Source organism: Diadema setosum, chromosome 8 (genome assembly GCF_964275005.1).
Source record: "Diadema setosum chromosome 8, eeDiaSeto1, whole genome shotgun sequence".
Taxonomy (NCBI): Eukaryota; Metazoa; Echinodermata; class Echinoidea; order Diadematoida; family Diadematidae; genus Diadema; species Diadema setosum.
Genome location: NC_092692.1, coordinates 20,567,280 through 20,586,824, shown reverse-complemented (window position 1 = coordinate 20,586,824; position 19,545 = coordinate 20,567,280). Strand labels below are relative to the sequence as shown.

The 19,545-nt window shown below is 37.9% G+C and overlaps 1 protein-coding gene across 1 annotated transcript in view; it reads left to right on the top strand.

The window, feature by feature from the left end:
- LOC140232010 (transmembrane channel-like protein 7) overlaps positions 1–18,985 on the top strand; it is a 35,599-nt gene extending 16,614 nt beyond the window's left edge. The window contains exons 4-17 of the mRNA XM_072312160.1: positions 849–930; positions 2,394–2,654; positions 3,409–3,557; positions 8,516–8,663; positions 10,323–10,475; positions 11,579–11,730; positions 12,861–12,957; positions 13,953–14,050; positions 14,514–14,609; positions 15,302–15,377; positions 16,095–16,225; positions 16,758–16,922; positions 17,980–18,058; positions 18,487–18,985. Coding sequence (XP_072168261.1) covers positions 849–930; positions 2,394–2,654; positions 3,409–3,557; positions 8,516–8,663; positions 10,323–10,475; positions 11,579–11,730; positions 12,861–12,957; positions 13,953–14,050; positions 14,514–14,609; positions 15,302–15,377; positions 16,095–16,225; positions 16,758–16,922; positions 17,980–18,058; positions 18,487–18,861 — 2,062 coding nt within the window. The 3' untranslated portion in view covers positions 18,862–18,985. The remainder of the gene's footprint in view (positions 1–848; positions 931–2,393; positions 2,655–3,408; positions 3,558–8,515; positions 8,664–10,322; positions 10,476–11,578; positions 11,731–12,860; positions 12,958–13,952; positions 14,051–14,513; positions 14,610–15,301; positions 15,378–16,094; positions 16,226–16,757; positions 16,923–17,979; positions 18,059–18,486) is intronic.
- The last annotated feature ends 560 nt before the right edge of the window (positions 18,986–19,545 follow it).

The window sequence follows — 19,545 nt, the reverse complement described above, 5'->3', positions numbered from 1 at the left end:
ATGGATGTGACATACATGCACATATTGTGAAATCCTGTGTTTATACATAGTGGTATGTTGGATTGTGAAATCTGTATCAAATATAGAATTGATTGAGGTGATGGCATGATGAATGGCAAGATTACCCAAGCTTAATGTGTAGTTGAATGGATTGTCATGTGACTGAGGAAGGAGTTAGTGGTAAAGCTGGTTTGAATTCATGTAAAGAGTAAAATCTTATATTTTCAATATTGAAATCTTGGGTATGGCTGGCCGATGACTGGTGTTTGATATTGAGGCCGTCAGTCAAATTGGGATCTGAATTAATCCAAGAATTTTCTTGGAACTGATTGACAAATTGCCCTACATCGACATATATAAGCACTGAATTGATCAGTGTTTTTAGTAGTACAATACGTATTTACGTCGATGTAGGGCAATTTGCCAATTAGTTGCAATAAAAACACCTCAACGAAAGAATTTCATGAATTTAAAAATTTTTCTTTTTACTACAAATGTACTCGATTATGCTCAAAACTGCATCAAAAGTTGCTTGTAAAAGTAGAAATTTTCACATGATTTTTTTTTTTTTTTGCGCTCAGTTTGGTGAAATGAATTTTGCCTACTACTTTAATTTTGCAGAATCAGAGAATATATTATTTCATGTTACAAGTTACTGAAATTTGCGCACTCTTATTTTCATGCTAGTTTGATGCTGCTCTAAATGTGTGAAAATTTCCTCTTTTACAATATCCAGTTTTGGGGTTTATAATTAATCAGAAATCTGAGGGAGCAGTCTACGAGTATGATGTCTTCTTTCATGTGCAAAGCGGGTTTATAAACACCTTTTTTTGGTGCTAAATTTTCAGGGAGCAAGTGAAGAGAGAATCACGTGGAAGAAAGGAGAAATCACTAGGAATGTGCACCTACTGGTTCTATGAACTAGCTTATGTAAGTATGAATGTACTCAAAATGGCTTTGATATGACCACATGATTTCTGATTTCATTTCCTTTCATTTCATTCATTCATCTGTTATAAAAAATACAGAGAAAATTAGCCTCCATTTGCTATATATAAAGTGAATACAGTATACAATAAATAGAGATATTTCGATATGTTTCAAATTGTATGACATTCAGTGTGCCTCTACAAGCACTCATACAATGTACCTTAGAGAACTATTTCATGCAAGACCTCAAGGCTTTCGTCTTGTTCTCTTTTTCATTTCCATGTTCATACAGCAAATTTGTAAACTCCATTTTGTTTGCTTGATTTATATGATTGATTTCATTTTGATTGAACACTTTTTTTTTTGTAAGCACTGATCTGTTATTGAAATGAATAAGTCCTAACAAACAAACAAACAAACAATAAAGAACACATATATGGATATATGAAGTAATGAAGCACCTAAAAGAAGAAAGACTGCACATGCTACATGATGCATTAAAAGTCTAAAATTCTAAATCATACAAGCAACATGCCAACTCCTGGGACACTTACATATTAAAGGCATAATTTACCATTTGCAGATGAAACAAAAACCCAGGATTAGTGCTTCAAAATAATTCTAAAATGTGAGGTAGGGTTAGAAACAACCACTGTAAAAATTTGAATCCGTATAATCGATGTTAAGTATTGTTAAATACACAAAATGTGAACAATAGTTATAATAAAAATGTTCCCAGGCTAAACCGTCTACAGTTATGGTTTATTGAGAAAAACAACAATATCTTATATTTTAGGCTTTATTGCGAAAATTTTTTATAGTAAGATGTTTTGTGATACAACAGACCTACACATAAGCATCAAATGTGATATCTTGAACACTTTTTAAATCACTGCTCCCAAAGGTAAACTGGACCTTTAATGAAATGAGAAGTAAGAATCATGAATAAATTACTTGTAGGAAGTAGGAAAAGAGAAAAAAACAGGGCATGTAACGTTATACCATGAAATCGGGAGAGGAACTGACAAACCAAATGAAGCGGTTGCATGCGAAACTATGAATGGTATGTCATGGTATGTTTATGTAGATCTGGCTAGGAAGTTTTCTAGTGACGCGTTACTTAATGTGAATTGAGTTGGGAACAAAGGAAAACCTAAAATGATCTAACAAGCAAGATTACATGTGCGCTTCTATTTTTGCACTAGTTTCACATTGCGTGAAATGTGTGAAAATTTATACATTTCTAATTTCTGTAGCTCAGTCGGTAGAGCACTGGGCTAGCGATCAGGTCTCGAGTTCGAATCCTGATGGAATCCTATTTTCTTTGCACAATTTTTCACTTAAAAATGTCTACATAGCGAAAATTTTGACTTTTACAGTAGACCATGCACTATTCACCTTTTGTTTTTGTTTTTGATTGACCCATTCCTGTGGCCTTCTCTCTCTTGAATGTCTCCGACTAGAAATGGGAGTCGTTCGTCGAGAGCCTCTCGGACTTCACCTACTCGCTGGAGCTGTGGAGGAACTCCATCAAGGAGATCGAGGGGAACTTTGGCAGCGGCGTCACCTCTTACTTCCTCCTCCTCAAGTGGCTGCTCCTCCTCAACATCCCCGTCTTCATCCTCTCCCTCGGCTTCATCTCCACGCCCCAGTTCATCTACCAGCCCAGCGCCCTCTACAACCACTCCGAGACGTTCTCCGGCTGGGACTTGCTGACCGGAGCGGTAAGCCAGATTTCAGGCCTTGCTGGAAGGGATGGTATAGTTTTGGCCGAGATGGTGGATTCAGATTGTAACTTTTTGCGAGATAATTAGAAACTGCTTATGAAATATTCGAGAACATACAATTCTAAAGAGGAATGCAAAGTTTATCTAATGAAAATTGGTTTTATTATGACTGAGATATATATAAAAAAAAAGAAAAGCAAAGTGGTCACAATAAAAGGTGGGTCCCTCCTATTAGTTTTTCAGCAAATAGACTTGCATTCCTCTTTGAATTGTATGTTCTTGAATATTTCATGAAAGGCTTCTTATTATCTCACAATAAAAGCTGGAAAACTGAAGCCCCCATCTCAACTGGAACTACACCATCCCTTTAATGCTCACGATGTATACAGTAGTTTGATTAACAGGGATTTGAGAGTTCAGAGATTAAAAGTTCTGATTTTTTCATGCTGCTGAAAACCCACTTTTCAAACTTTTGGGCAATTCGAATGTACATATGAAATGTTCACAGTTGAATGCACTTCAGACATATTTTTTCATAAGTTTCAGGGTTTTTTTTTCTTCAAAGTTTATTTTGTTTCTGCAAGTACTCTCACTTTCTGTTGAAACTAAAAAAGTGATTGTTCAGTCACAAACTCTTATCATTTGAATTATTCGTGCACACGTAGTCTTCACATCAGAAGTGTGGAAATGTCCCTCGCCATGTCGACCATGTCAGTATTCCCCCTACCGTCATCTTTTGTTCATCTGTCAGGGTTGGTTTAAAGACACTGAGCTCTACTGTGGCTACTACACCAACGAGACTTTCAGTGTGGACGGCAAGAACAACTACAGCATGCCCCTGGCCTATCTCTTCACCAGCGTCGGCTTTTTCCTCATAATCCTCATCGTGATCGCCCAAGGGTTGGTGTATCATCACTCTAGCATATCGTCGCTGGGGCGACAAGACCTCGTATCTACAAAATGTCAAATGTTCGGGAGAGCCAAAAAACATGGCAGCCAAAGCACTGTGGCGAATGGGATAGCCTTTCCTTTGACATGCCGTGGTGGCTTCATTTTTCGAGCAAGACAGTCGGGATTTGGACAGGACATCACTTAACCCATTATTTGACCATTAATCCAACAAAGTCATTTTCGCCAAAATTGCAGATACAAGGTCTTGTCACCCCAGCAACGATATGCCTCTTCTGTTTTCTCATCCCTTTTCTGTACACAACGTATTAAACCTCTCTCGGAGAAGCGTTGAGAATTTCCGCCAAATTTTGTCAAAGTAATGCTGCGTGGTATAGAAATATCTAGAGCCTAATTATAGCTTAAAGGGATGGTATAGTATTGGTAGAGATGAGGATTGGGCTTTTAACTTTTTGCAAAATACCAAGAAATCACTTATGAAATAGTACAAAGCATATCATTCGAAGAGGAATTCAAAATTTATTTGATGAAAATCGGTTTTGCAATGGCTGAGATATCCAAAATCAAAGTAAAACAAAGCAACATGATCGCTCTGTTTTGGATATCTCAGCCATTTCAAAACCAATTTTCATCAAATAAATGTTGAATTGTATTGAAGGTAAATGTTGCATTATCATGGTGAGTAGAGTCATTGTAATGTACTGACAATATAGGCAGTGTTTTATATGTATTCTTGTCTGTCTGTTGGTTTGTTGTTCCTCCATCTCTGTCTGTCTGCAAAGAATAGAACATTTATCTATCTTCCCATCCTTATATCTCCCTATGTTTGTGTGTCTGTCTCTCTGTCAGTCTCTATCTATTTATCTATCTATCTATCTATCTATCTGTCTGTCTATCTATCTATCTATCTATCTATCTATCTATCTATCTATCTATCTATATCTATCTATCTATCTATCTATCTATCTATCTATCTATCTATCTATCTATCTATATATATATATATGTATCTATCTATCTATCTATCTATCTATCTATCTATCTATCTATCTATCTATCTATCTATCTATATATATATATGTATCTATCTATCTATCTATCTTTTATCTATCTGTCTATCTATCTATCTGTCTATCTATCTATCTATCTATCTATCTTTTATCTATCTGTCTATCTATCTATCTATCTTTTATCTATCTATTTTTTATCTATCTATCTATCTATATATCTATCTATCTATCTTTTATCTATCTATCTTTTATCTATCTATCTATCTATCTGTCTGTCTATCTATCTTTTATCTATCTATCTATATATACATCTATCTATCTATCTATCTATCTATCTTTTATCTATCTATCTATCTATCTATCTATCTATCTATCTATCTATCTATCTATCTCTCTCTACCTGTCTATCTATCTATCTATCTATCTATCTATCCATATTTATCTATCCATCTATCTTTTTATCTGGCTATCTATCTATCTATCTATCTATCTATCTCTATCTATCTATTTATCCATCTTTTAATATCTATCTATCTATTTACCTATCTGTCTATGTCTGTCTCTCCATTTATCTATCTCTACCTGCTCGTCTGCCTGTATACCTGCTTACCTTCTTGCATACTCATATACTGTATATCTGTCTAATTTTAGGTCAACCCGCTTAGATGATGACTAAACAGTCAACTTGTATTTTTATCTATCGACTCCCAAGGGCATGACTAATTATAGTTGCTTACAAAAATGTAGCTCCTTTCCACCATATTGTGCCCACAGCGCTTCACAACTTATTATCATCATAGATTGATAACGTCCTATCATAGACAAACAAGTTGTGCATGTCATCATTTATTGATGTCATGAAAATCAAATATTAGATCTAGCTGTCTCTGTTTTTCTGATTGATGGAAGCTGCGTTTCTCTGTTTATCAATGTCCTTTGATCAATGCCAGAATAAAGTCCACTGTTTTAAAGAGAATTACGTGCACATGGTACACCATCATGTACAAATATACGTCACATCAGATTTCCGTGAGACATGTTCTATTGCTTGTCATGTTGATATTCTCTTCAGGGGGCCAGGGTTGATACTGAACATGAATTGTCCTACCTGATGGGATTTGTGTAAATTTGCTCTGTCTGGCTTTGTATGTGCACCTCAAGATCGCTTTGGTGCCGTGCGCTAGTTGCTGAGTGTCCAGTAGGAGTACTCGGTTCAAGTCCTTAACTCTTAGAAGATCTTGCTCATTTCACCTTGCTTATTAGTATGGAGTTGTAACTTGACAGCATGACAAATCAAATTATGACAATGCTGCAAACTTAACCTTTTGCTTTTAAGCATAGTGTGCTCCTTAGAGAGACTTACAGAAGGATGAAACCCAAATATAAATTTATGTGGATTGAGTCAATGCAATGCAGCAACATTAGACGAACACTCAGTGAAGTTTGCGGAAAATCAGACAATCTGTTCAAAAGTTTGAATTTTAAAGCGTTGGTGCCGCCATAGCTGGATGAGAACACTGCAACATTTTTTAATGCTACATATGGACAATTATTTTCAAAGAAAATTATATAAAGAATATGTAACAGTTTTTCAGTTTTCTAGCATCATGAAAGAGTGCCTTACCTCTTTTAGAAAACAAGTTTTGGAATGATATTACCCTTAACATATGTCAGTAACAAGTCAGAGGAATGTGTGCTTTTCATGAAAATGATATTTTATGGAATTTTCATTATATTTCCTTTTTATCGTTTTCCATACTTGACACCACACTGTAGTAGTCTTCTCATTCAGCGCTGGCTGTGCTGAAACTTTGGAAAGTAATAACTTTAGAATGGATTGTCAGATTTTTGCCAAATTTTCACTGGTGTGTTCTACGAATTCACTGCATTCACTCAATGCACATGAATATTTGGGTTTCATTCCCCTTTAAACAGTTTGTCCAGTCAAGTCTTTGTCTTACAATGACTGATAGAGAGAATCTTAAGCTGCAGTGCATGCAATATTTTCCTTTGCTCTGCTCTATTTTGCCTCCACTGTCAAAACATTGCTTATCAAAGTTGATATTTGGGACTTGTGATCTCTCATTCTGTCCCCACTATCAGGTGCATCGCAGTGACACTCTTTGGAGTGAGATGTTACAATGCAAAGATGACTCATAAAATGGGAATTTACTTTATCTATGACACATGTCTGGATTTAAAGGAAAAATCCACACTAAAATTTTATCAATTTCATTAGAAAGTGAAACAAATTTCCTGCAGAACAGTGCAAAAATGATCAAAATCGGATAAGAAATAAGGAACCTGTGACATTCTGAAATTACAAAATTTTTCGGAAAATACTTCTTGACCAGTCATTATGAATATTCAAATCAGCAAGTTGATGATGTCATGCTCCCACAATTTCTTATTCATTTCATGTACAGAGATTACAAGAATGTCATATTTCAGCTATATAAATATAAAACCTGCCTTAAAACCACCTAAAATAAAAAGGAACAAATGTTAACTCATAATTTTGGTATGGGAATATGCTTTTGCCTGTATTAGCCAAAAATAACATTTTTTTTTTGAATGTCATAAATAACATAAATGAAAAATTGTAAGGGCATGACATCATCAACTTGCTCATCTGAATATGCAAAAGGACTGGTCAAGAAATGCTTCCCAAAAAATGTGATATTTTAAAATGTCATATCTTCCTTATTTCTTACCTGATTTTTGTCATTTTTGGAACGTTCTGTTGAGATTTTCTTCTCTCTTTTGTAGAGCCTATTTATTTTTTTTGGAGTGAATTTCCTCTTTAAAGTATGAGTAATGAGACACAATCATACATGTTGCTCACTCTCACATGAAGCTGACATGACTCGTCCCTTTATCGGCGCACTCCTACCAGACCCAGCCGAGATCGAGAGGATGCCGCCGTGCGCTGAAGTTGATACTTCCGATTAATTCAGGATGCAATCGAGGAAACGGGACTCTGCTAGACCCATTTCCTCCTCTGTGTGTTGACCGATAAAAAAGGGTGGCTGATAAAAACAGACAAACAAAACAAAACCGAAGTGGCTGGCAGCTGCAGAGTGTTCTGTCGTGGGTGCAGCGAGCAAGGGTGGTCTCAATTTTCCCCTTCCCCCCTCCCCCTCCCCACCTTTCGAAATTCGACACCCAAAATCCAGATCCAGTGGCATAAACTCGCCAGTCCTGTGATGTGTCATGATGTATACATTCAAGTGCACATGCACATTCGTGTGACAGTATGCTGTGAGTAGGAGATAGTAAAACCACATTCACCTGTATGGAAAAGAGGTCATGGGTTTTCCATTGTGGGCAAATAATGCAGAAAGTTGTGAGCTTATGCAGCTGGGAAACAGATTTGCAGTTTCTGCTTGTTTAGAAAAATGATATTTTCTTATTGTGATAGTTGGGTGTTGAAACTATGAAAACTTTAAAACCTTCATTATGGTGTGTATGCTTACGTTATGATAGAACATTACTGTAATATGGCACTACCATCTTTGCCTGTGTGACTTACTTCTGGTAACATTAAAACCTGTTAATGCACCATGCTTATCTGTGCCTCATGCTACAGTATATGCTCTTTAATAGTACCAATACTATCTTGATTACTCATGATGACACTAAATATAAGATCAGAACACCAGCATTTTATGTGTGTGTATGTGTATGTTTTGTCTTATTAGCGCTAATGACAAGGGGGACCCAATGTAAATCATTCATGTTGAGACTGAAATTGCAACATCACTGTGCCAATATGCAGCACACATCATACACTGTAATTGTTGGTAACAATGAAGACTAGATACAATCACAAAAGTTGAGTGAGGTTCATGATGTTGTGCCGATTTTCTGCCATTTCTCACCCACTTGTAAATTCTCTCTCTCTCTCTCTCTCTCTCTCTCTCTCTCTCTCTCGTGCAGAATGTCGAAGGCCTATCGACAATACTTTGTGACGGGCGACCGGCACTACAACTTCTTCACAGCCAGGGCTTTCTGTGGGTGGGACTACAGTATAACTTCAGAGAGTACGGCCAAGCTGAGGAATAAGAGTGTCTACCTCGAGCTTGCTGTGAGTGTCTGGAGGATGCATGCCTCATTAATTTTGCATTGTGGAGTCTGTAACACAAACCCTGCTGTACAGTATACAGTCAAACCTGCCTTAGCGGCCATCTGCTGTATATGGCCACCTGAAAAACATTCCCCATAGAGAGAAAAGCCATATTAACTCATTGAAGACGAGTCCCAAGAATACTCGGGCAAGTGTCTATTGGAAATGCATGTTGTAGCAAAATCAGCCCGTCCTCAATAGGTTTCAGACCCTGTGCATAGTGGCCATCTGTCTGTAATATCCTTTTTTTTTTGTGTGTGTGTCTCCATTTGGTGGCTACTATAGACAGGTTTGACTGTATTTCTGTTAATAACAATTGGATCACCAATGTCTGGTGTGCAGAGCTGTTGATGTTGTGACCCACTTAATCATTTAATGAGGAAGCTTGCTCAAGTATGTGTAGCAAGTTATCGAGAATGAAATAACAGTAAATGTAAGATAGAATAGATCTCTCTAACTCTGGGCAAATTGTTGACACTTGTTCCAATACCATATGTCCCCCCAAAAATGACAACGGGACCCTCCGCAACGATAACTTTAAAGATAGTGAATCAATCCAAATACAATTTCAGGGTACAGAACTATAACTCATTGCCCACATCTTACAGAAACCCCCATTCGATTTGCTTCAGTGGTCAAAGAAAAGAAATGAGGAATTTTGTAGAGCGTGTCAGGAATCTCTTCCCTCCAAGTTCTGTCTTTTGTGTTCACACACAAGAGCATCCAAGTGCTAAACTTGGAAGAATCAGACTCATGACATGCTTTACAACAATCCACATTTCTCTGTGACTGCTTAACCAAATTGAGTGGGGTTTTCTGCAAAATAGAGCTAAGATGTTATATTTTAAGACCCTGAAGTAGCATTTCGACAATTTAATCATATTGGGTGTTATCAATGGAAAATCTAATTGTAATTTTTTTTGGGACATACTGTACAGTATTGTGAAATCATGTTTTAACACAACTTTACTTATCTGATTTATGCTCTCCATTTCTCTGAAAAGTGTCAATTTCATGACTGTGCTGCAAAGATGATTTAATCAAGAATATTTCATGTCTTGTAATTCTGAAATTCAGAATGATGCCAGTGATTTGCTACAAATCTAATCAAGATGGCAGTATTGGTCCCGTCATAGGTTTAAGTAGCCTGTAATAAGATATGAAGCAGCACCATTGCACCTGATGTGAATTCACTGTCACCCCCAAATTTTGTTACTTTCTCTGCTTTATTTGCATTCATTTCAATATGTGTACGTGAGTGCGTACATATATCTATTATGTTTTCCATTGACACATTCTGTATGTATATTGTATATTTCTACATGTTTCATTTATCAATTATTGTATCATGGCAATTACCCCGGGAGGACAATTACCTTAGGCTAAATACTGGTTAGTGATAAGGTTACAGTAAAGATTAGGGTTAGGGTTAGGTTTAGGGTTATGAGTTTGGATTAGGGTTATGATTAGGTTCAGGATAAGGATTAGGATTAGGGTCAGGGGAAAGGTCTGGGGTGATTGTCCAGGGGGGTAGTTGCTCTAGACCCATCCATTGTAGTTTCATTGGATTTGATTTTGAGTGCATCTGTCTACTGAGATCATATTTTGCATCTTTTACAGGAGGCCCTGTCAAGCCACCACGAGACAAATGAGTTTGGATGCTGTAAACAGCTTGGCATCTATCTCCTGCGACTCGTCGTCAACGTCATTGTGTTAGGCATCATTGCCGGGGCCTGCTACATCATCATCTTCATGTATGAGAATGTAGTAGACGTGAGTAATGTAATGCTGCTCTACTCTTAAAACTTGTCTTAATTCAGTGACCTTTCAGTGGGAAGATGCAATGTGGTTGCTGTAGACAGGTTTGATGCTATAACCATTTTTATAGATATACTCAATGTCCCATATGATTACAGGTATTCCATGGTACTCCGTATGTGTAAAACAATATAATAAAGTATTTTGTGTTAGCTACTCACAGTAATTGCCCTGCCCTTTCAATATCAGTTAGCTGTAGACAAGTTTTGGTGCCATTAAAAAAAAAAAATTAATGCAATGGCCAACAAAACTTTAGTAAAGTTGGTCCGTCTGCTGTATCGCACCACTTGGTGTTCATTTTGCACACTACTTGGTTGTCTGGCGGAAAACAAAATCTGCGGTCTTTCATCACTAGGCAGATGATGGCTATGTGCAGGTACTTTACCACATGGTTTCTTTATGGGGAGCTTCATGTGGTCTTTATGGGCAGGTGGTTGCTATGAAGAGGAGGTCACTGGAACAGATTTCACTGTATTGATAATCCTGACCAGTTTTCCTGCCTTGGTTCAAAGATATCAGTTTGTTTTTATTTGTTTAAGAGATTTAGATGACAATATTCCAGGTGACTCGCTTGTGTGTAGTGGGATACATTGTATGCGTTATATTTAGTTCAGAGTTACCTTGATGGCATGAGTATGATGGGTTTAATTAAGTGAAGCACATGATTTTTAGACAGTGAGTTACAGTGCACACATGGGACCGTTTCATGAAGATGTGAACAATTAATTGCAAGCTGTAATTAAAGACTATCTTTTACTGCAAAAGATTAATTATCTCACAGCTGATTTGCTGTGTGCATTCTTGCATTTTTTTTTTTCTTACTATTTTATTTTCTCTTCCAGCCTACTGTTACTGGTCGTAGCTGTCAAATACCTTATGTGCTTGTGTTTCATGAAGAAAATGCATGAAGTAATAGCCTTCAATTTAATTTCTCACACAAAATGCAAGCTGAAGAAAATATCTTCTCAAGAATCCTCAATTGGAATGGGCTAGGCTTTATAGTCTTGTGGTTCTTATTTACCCATACGTTTTTGCTCACTCCAAATCTCTTGCTGCAGGACATTGACACAGAAATTCTGGTGATTCGTGAGCTGGCCGTCCCCCTCATCATCGGGGGCTACAACCTCATCCTGCCTTACATGTTCAGTGTACTCAGCTCCCTGGAGAAGTACTCCAACCCCCGAATGCAGCTGTATGTCGCCCTCTTCAGGTGAGAAATGTTCAGGTCCCCCCCAAAAAAAAAATTAAAAAAAAATTACAATTGGATTTTTGCATTGATAATTTCCAATATGATAAAACTGTCTGAGTGCTATTTCAGGGTCTAAAAATATAACATCTTACCTATATATATATATATTTTTTTTTTTTTAGAAAACCTCATTCATTTTGGTTTAGTGGTCACAGAGAAATTGTGGATAGTTGTAAAGCATGTCATTGATCTGATTCTTCCAAGTTCAGCACTTGGATGCTTTTGGAACAGTGTATTGATGTGTGAACACAATGGACAGAACTTGGAGGGAAGGGATTCCTGACATGTTCTTCAAAAATCCTCATTTCTCTTTGACCACTGAAGCAAATCGGATGGGGTTTTCTGTAGTAAAGATGAGGGTAATAAGTCATAGTTTCATACGCTGGGTAATAAGTTATAGTTTCATACCCTGCAAATTGTATTTGGATTGATTCACTACTTTTATGTTATTGCTGAAGAGGGGACCGTTGTAATTTTTTTGGGGGAATACAGTCAAACCCCCCCCCCCCCACCAAAAAAAAAACACAACAAAACAAAACATGACAATCCTGCAGGTTACTGATGGATAGTTTCACTAAGGAGGTATACCTCCTTGGTTTTTACAGCACACCATGTACGTGTATTCTTTCTTGAATTCGAGTATGGTCTTGAAAGAGGACAGTAAGAACATGCTTACAAAAATGATGAGATAGAGTAGTTTCTTTCGGGACTACACTGGCATTGAAGAAAGAATACATGACAGATTCTTGAATGGGTAACACTTGGTAACAGATGAAAGTTCCTGATATTCATTGAAATGATCAAATGTTTGTAAGCTTCTTTCTAATTTTGTGCGGATGCGCTGACCTATACAGTTCCATCATAGTTCTTTGTCTCCAATGTGAAAAATGAGGTGAAATTCTGCAGTGCCATTTCACAAAAATGGATAAGTTTTGCAGGGAAAAAAACAAATATAGCTTGATCATGTTTAAAAGGTTGGTCCAAAGCATTCACAATCTTTCCATCGAAGGCTCATGCATGCTACAATCCTATGTCCTATCTACCTTTAACTGCATGTGGCAATGCTGTGTGTCCTATCTACCTTACTACAGGACCTTTCTCATGAAGGCATCCGTACTGTGTGTACTGTACTACTTCTGGTTCAACAGGATAAGCTGCACGGAGGGCCAAGCGAACAACTGTGTTGAGGTGTGTTTAGCCAGATATATACAGTATATACCATGCACTGAATTGATCAGTGTTTCAGTAGTAGCCATGATAAAAAAATCATGGATGTATGTACTCGAGAAGGAATCGAACCTACGACCTTCTGATCTCCGGACAGGCGTCATCTCCACTAGACCACCGAGCTTCTGCCCGACAGCAAGTGTTGGTTCTAATCCTTTGAGCATGTAGCGGGTACTGTGTAATTATTCAAATTCATGAAATTCTTCCGTTGAGGTGTTTTCATTGCAACTGATTGACAAATTGCCCTACATCAACGTAAATGATAATTATTAATAATGATTAATTATTTACATCGATATAGGGCAATTTGTCAATCAGTTAATTGTTAATTATTCATTTCGATGAAGGGCAATTTGTCAATCAGTTGCAATGAAAACACCTCGACGGAAGAATTTCATGAATTTGAAGACCATATGTGTATATATAATATTGTATGATATGTGTCTTTTGTGTCTCAAGTCATATGCATATAGTATTTGTTCAGCAACTTTGAACATAATATCTGATTCTCCATAGTGTGTCTTCTCTTTTTCAATTGTTTAATTTTGTCTGAATTGTGTAGAAAGTTTACAATATTCCTTCTAGGTGAGTGAGCTTAGTCCTGTGTACCATAAACCTGATTATTCACCTTTGTATTGCATTTGCTTCAAATTTGTATGTGTTCTTTTGAAACTGATATCATGTCTTATCCTAATAGAACGGTTTTCACTTTGTTTAGAATGTTTGCAAACATTTTAGCAAGTTAAAAACATTTAGTTTGCAGTATAATCATCTTTGCAAATTCTTTTCTTTTCTATTTTTTCCTTCTGTATACAATGTCTTAGTCATCTGTGCAAGGGAATATATTCCTGTGACTCAAGATCAGTGAAGCAGCGAAGTGATCGCTTTAAAACTGAAACTAAAATTGTTGTGTAATTCGGTTTCTCTCCATGTCGTGTATCTCCTGCGTGCGTCAGTGTTGGGAGACCTTCATTGGCACAGAAGTCTACAAACTCGTCATCATCGATTTCATCCTCCAAAGTTTAGCCACATTTTTCCTGGAGTTCATCCGTAGGTAAGTCATCAAGCAATTGTGACAGGTATAAATAATAAAAACAAGCTGGAGGAGAAACATGCGACATGGTATATTTGTTAGAAAACAAGGGAGTTGATTCTCTGTGGGTCTTTCTTTTTTGAATGATTTTCCTTCTTTTTGTGTTTGTCCAAAGGTGTACAATCTTTTGACAAATGATTTTGTTTTATAAAGGCTATGTTGTTGAAATGCAGTCCAGTTGAATTGACTATTATGATATCTGAGTGATTTGTGTCTAAACCAGTGATTGCCTTCCTTCTGAGAAGCTTCCTTTGGGCATGGTGTACAGTTGAAGTTGATGTCGCATGATAGTGTACAACCTTTGATGCTGTTATTGCAATGTAGAGGCTTTACTGTTATGTGATGCTGTCCAGTTGAAGTAGCCGTTATGTGATTGAGTGATGAGTTTTATGTATTTGTGTCCTATTTCTGTCAACCCTCTCAGAGTTGGCCGAGACCACTGCTGCCAGTCCTTTGCCTCACCCGAGTTTGACATTGCCCGCAACACTATGGATTTGATTCAGACACAGACCTACACATGGTACGTATCCAACCTCAAGTAGTCCCTGCATCATGTGTGGTGCACCATGTCCAAGAGAATCCCAGAATCATGTATGCGTTGGGGTTAAGTCAGAAATGTGTGTTGCCCACAGCTTTATGTACTTTATGATTTAGACGTAGGCCTGAAAATGGTTACTCTCTCACGTCTCCCCAAACTATTTCACTACCCCTCAAGACACACAAACAAACAAGCAAACATGAAAGCAAACAACCAAACAGACAGACACACAGACAGACAAACAAGCAAAACTCTTTAATGCAAAAAAGAAAAAGAAAAAAATTATCTAAGACTTTAATGTGCAGTTATGCAGCATTTGTTCTTATGAATGCTACATGTGTGGTTTGAGTAGTATTGCTTGATGATGTTATTTCTATTTCCAAGGAAAGTCACTGCGAGTTGTAGAGCAACCTATCAGATTTCGTCCAAATTGTCTGTATTTTGTCAGTCAAAGAAAATCTTTACAACTAGGTTGTTTGTAAAGTACAATCAAATTTGTTTTCACTCTAATGGCTTCTAGATGGAGTGCAAAAAGTTGAATAGATGTTTATGATCAACTGACTGACTGATAGACTAAATGAGTGTATGAATGAATTGAATGAATTCTTGTCCCTTGGAGTATCCCAACTTGAGGGTTCAATGTTCTGTTTTTGTCTTGATGTTACTTTTCTTAGGATTGGCATGTACTTTGCTCCATTACTGATGGTAGTCAACATCTTCAAACTTGTCGTCATATTTTATGTAAAAAAGGTGAGAATTAGTCCACTTTTCTCTTATGCCTGAAAGTATTTTTTTTTTTTTTTAATTCATATGTATTCTTTGGAATTGTCACCTGGATATGCTCTTCATTCTCATGTAATGATGTTTCAGAGATGATACCATTTCACATGCATGTGTTTGTTATTTCTTGTGAAGGACTTCATGATGTGAATGCTGCATTCACATCCTTCTTATGATCAAGCTTATCTGTCTTAATCTTTGTTTACACTAGGGCCTTAAATTTGCGTGTACCAAAGAAAGAAAGAATGGTTAATTAGGATGTAACCATACAGTTATTAGAGATACAAAATGTTACTTTTTTTTTTTGCATTACAATGTATTTTATATTGTTTTATTTACCAAAAATGTTGTAGGTTTCCTGGAAAATACTGTTTTTCCTAAATTGTATAAATTGTACTGCTATACATGAGTATTGCAGGAAAGATAAGAATACAGTTTTTTTTTTTTTTTTGTTTGTTTTGTTTTACCACTCAATCCTTTTCAGCCCTCAGAATACAGCCATGCTGTTTGCAAGGTTGGCATCCTTTAGTCACAGATGGACGTAAGATGATTTGACATCGTTAACCATGGAGTACAAGAACTCTAAAAGAAAATTCTTGATTAGCTCTTAATAAATAACTAATACACTTTCTCTCTCTTTCTACCACCCATTTCCTCCATCTCTCTCTTCTCTTCTTCCAACACCAGGTCAGTGTACTTTACAACTGCAAGCCCTCCCTGAGACCATGGAAGGCAGGCTTGGCCAAGACAGTCTTCCTTGGGATCCTCTTCCTTATGTACCTCATCTGTCTCGGGGCCATCGGCTACAGCATAGTCCAGTGAGTGGCCAGCCACGGATGGGATGGGTTTGGATGGATGGGTGGTAGCAACAGGACCATTTGTTGAGCCTAGAAAAGGAAAAATTGAGATGTTTGTGCATGGTTTCAGATGGTGCCATTGCCTTGTTTATGTGTTTCTTGAGTGCATTCATAGTACTGAATGAGAAGAAAGTCATTTGAATCCACAAACTTATCCTATGATTGCTTATTTTATGTCTTCAGTGAGCTGGTAGTGCATAGTGCAATGCAGCCGTGTCTAATGTTATGATGCTGCTGCACTACTGAGCTCAATGTTGCAACAAAATTTTCTTTTGTAAAGCACTAGAAATTGCTTTCACCCTTTTCAAATAACCCAGGGTAAAGCAGTAGAAAAAACAAAAAACAAAAAAGAAAAAAATCAACAAAATGGCATATTCCTATTTGTTACCCCAGGGTACCAAACGCTGCATCAAATGTAAGAAGCAACTTCATCTGCTACAATTTCACCTGACCCTTTGACCCCCCCTGGCCTATGATTGATATCTTTTGACAGGATTGAGCCGTCTGACAGCTGTGGACCTTTCAGGGGGCGCAACGCCACCTATGACGTCGTTATTGATCTGTTCAGCCGTTGGCAGCAGTCGGAGAAGGTCATCAGTACAGTGGTGGTCATTCTGACCAGACCAGGGATCCTAGTGGCTGTCATCCTCATCCTCAGGTATAGTGGAGGTGTCATGTATAACCAAACTGTCCATTCTCTGTCGACCTGCAAAAAGAATCTTGTTTGGGGGCATTGAAGGTACTCCAAAAATTGCTGGAGGAAGGGGTTAAGAGATGCTTTAAGTTAAGAGTCTCTGCACTTGTGTCTTTGAGCAAGTAATTTTAGCTGCAAATGCTCCTCTCTAACCAACCCAGGACACTCAGCCCTGACAAGTAGTCAATTACCCCTTTCAGTAACTCCAGTCAATTTACAATACATACATAATTTTTAGTGTATGAATGGGTCGGGCCAAAATAGCCCGCTCCAGGAACGGGCTATTTTGGCGCTGTTGAAGCTAGCACCAGGTGTGGGCCAGGCTTGGGCCTGGTGCCGATCGAAGAGCTTATGAATGATAGCAGTTGCAGGCTTGGGCCAAAATTCTTTGTACGGTGATAGGTCACAATTACCTGGCCGTTCCCTCTGCCGGAGCATGCATTCATTACCATGGTAGTTATCCCTTACGTGGCCGAGTTTGTGAATGGGTCATCGTAAAAGTAGCGTGGCTGTGGTATAGTTACTGAACGCATATTTTTAAGCTTGGCCCAGGCCAAATTAGCTCGAGCCAGGAGCTGGCTAAAAACGTTTGAGTATCTGAAAGGAGTAAATCTCTGACAATTCCAATACCTGGTTAAAAAATTTGATTGGCTGAGAAGCTGTGGTCACTTACTGTTACTTATGGTGATTATCACAGACTGACAAGTTGTCAGGGCTGACAATGCTCAGGAAACCTTACCCAGGTGCATGAATGGGTCTCCAGGAGTACAGTGCATAATGAACATCTTTGTTCACCTGGTTTATGCTGGTTGGATTTACAGTAAAATTCCAAATCGTGTTTAAGGTAGCTGTAATAAAAAACAAAGAGAAAAAAACCCACAAGCAAACAGTCAATCAAACCAACGTGATGGTCTAGTTTGCATTGATAGATATCTGCTATGTCTTGTTTGATCCCCCTTCCACCTTTTCTCATTCATGTGTAATTACTGATCTATTTAAAAAATTTTTTTGTGGCTCCCAGCCTGCTGGTGTACTATCGACGGTCCGTCGCTATGGGATACAAGGAAACAGTCAAGAGGTTGAAGAACCAAATCAATCTGGTGAGTTGACTTGGATCACCTCTAGCCGAGGGCCTTTTTAGCAGAAGTATTCTGGTCACATGCTTAGTTTTGAGGGTTTTTTTTTTCTTGTACCCTGCATTGGCTGTGGTTAAGGTACAAAGTTTACATAAAAAAGTGCAAATGAAGAAGTGTTGCATCTGTAATCAAAAGCTTTATAGTAGATTATCATGAAGTAATTTTTATGAGAGGTAGTTACTGTGTGCGATTCTGATGACAGTTTAGATTCTACACCAGAAATGGCATATTTTATGGTGATCGTGAACAACGAAGCCTGCTGTCACACAGGACAGGTTTGGCATTAGCAGCCCGAAAGTTTATGTGATTTTGCGTATTGTTGTGTATCGTTTCACCTAGAGCAGTCATTAACTTGTATTTGCTGTTTTTCTTCCTACCACTCTATATTCTAGGAAGGTAAAGACAAACGATTCCTCCTCCGGATGCTTCAGGATGCGATCAAGAAGCGCAACAAGGCGTTGGGCGTCACCAGCGAGAACGGCAGCGTGGTGGGCGGGGCCAGCAGCAGTGCCCTCAGCTACAACGGCCGCTTCTACAACGCGCCGACGGGGCCTGCTGCCCCCCTGAGCTTCCACGGCACGGACTCGGTGGCCAGCCGTGGCAACAGGAGCTTCAACCGTGCCGCATCCTCCATCGAGCAGCAGCAGCTGTCGCCCCAGCAGTGGAGACCGGTCAGCCCCAGACACTCCCCTCGGCCGTCGCCGAAGGGGGGACGTCACAACCAGGCGGGGAGCTCCCCGCGGATGCACCACGGCCACAGGCGATGAGGGAGGTTCTCCAGAAGAGATTCCACCGATGTTCCCTTGAGATATTAAAGGGAATTCTGGACCTGTTTACAGTTAGTCTGGTTAAAAAAAAAAAAAGAAAAAAGAAAAATTCTGAAATCTATCAGCCAGGAATAACATTATATTCTACAATTTTATGTGGAAAAATTGAATTTTCATCAATTTTTTTTTTTTACAATGGAAAATTTTGAGGTGATGACATCATCAGCTCACTCATATGCAAATTCATTTCAACTGTTCAAGAATTGTTCGGCAAAATTAACGAAACTCCTAATTTCATTATTTCCCCTAATTTTATACAAATTTTGATCATTTTTTTTTTAGTAATTGCACTTATAAAATTTTACTCTTTCTTTTCAAACTAACTTTTAATTGGTCTGGAATTCCCCCTTGTAAGGATATTCTGAGAATATGCAGTGATTCAAAACTGACTTGTTGAAAGTTCTGTTTCACTTAAACCCTTGGATCAGATCAAGATTGCTTTTTTTTTTTTTAATGTCTAACCTGTTTTCGTTTTCTTGGAAAGACCCATGTGTTCCTTGTAGAAATATTTATGAACATGTGATTTAGAAGTGATTATCTGTAATTTAGACTGAAAATATATTGTCAAAATTACAGATATCTGCGGTGGACTACATCTTGCAGTTACTTATTGAGGATTTTTTT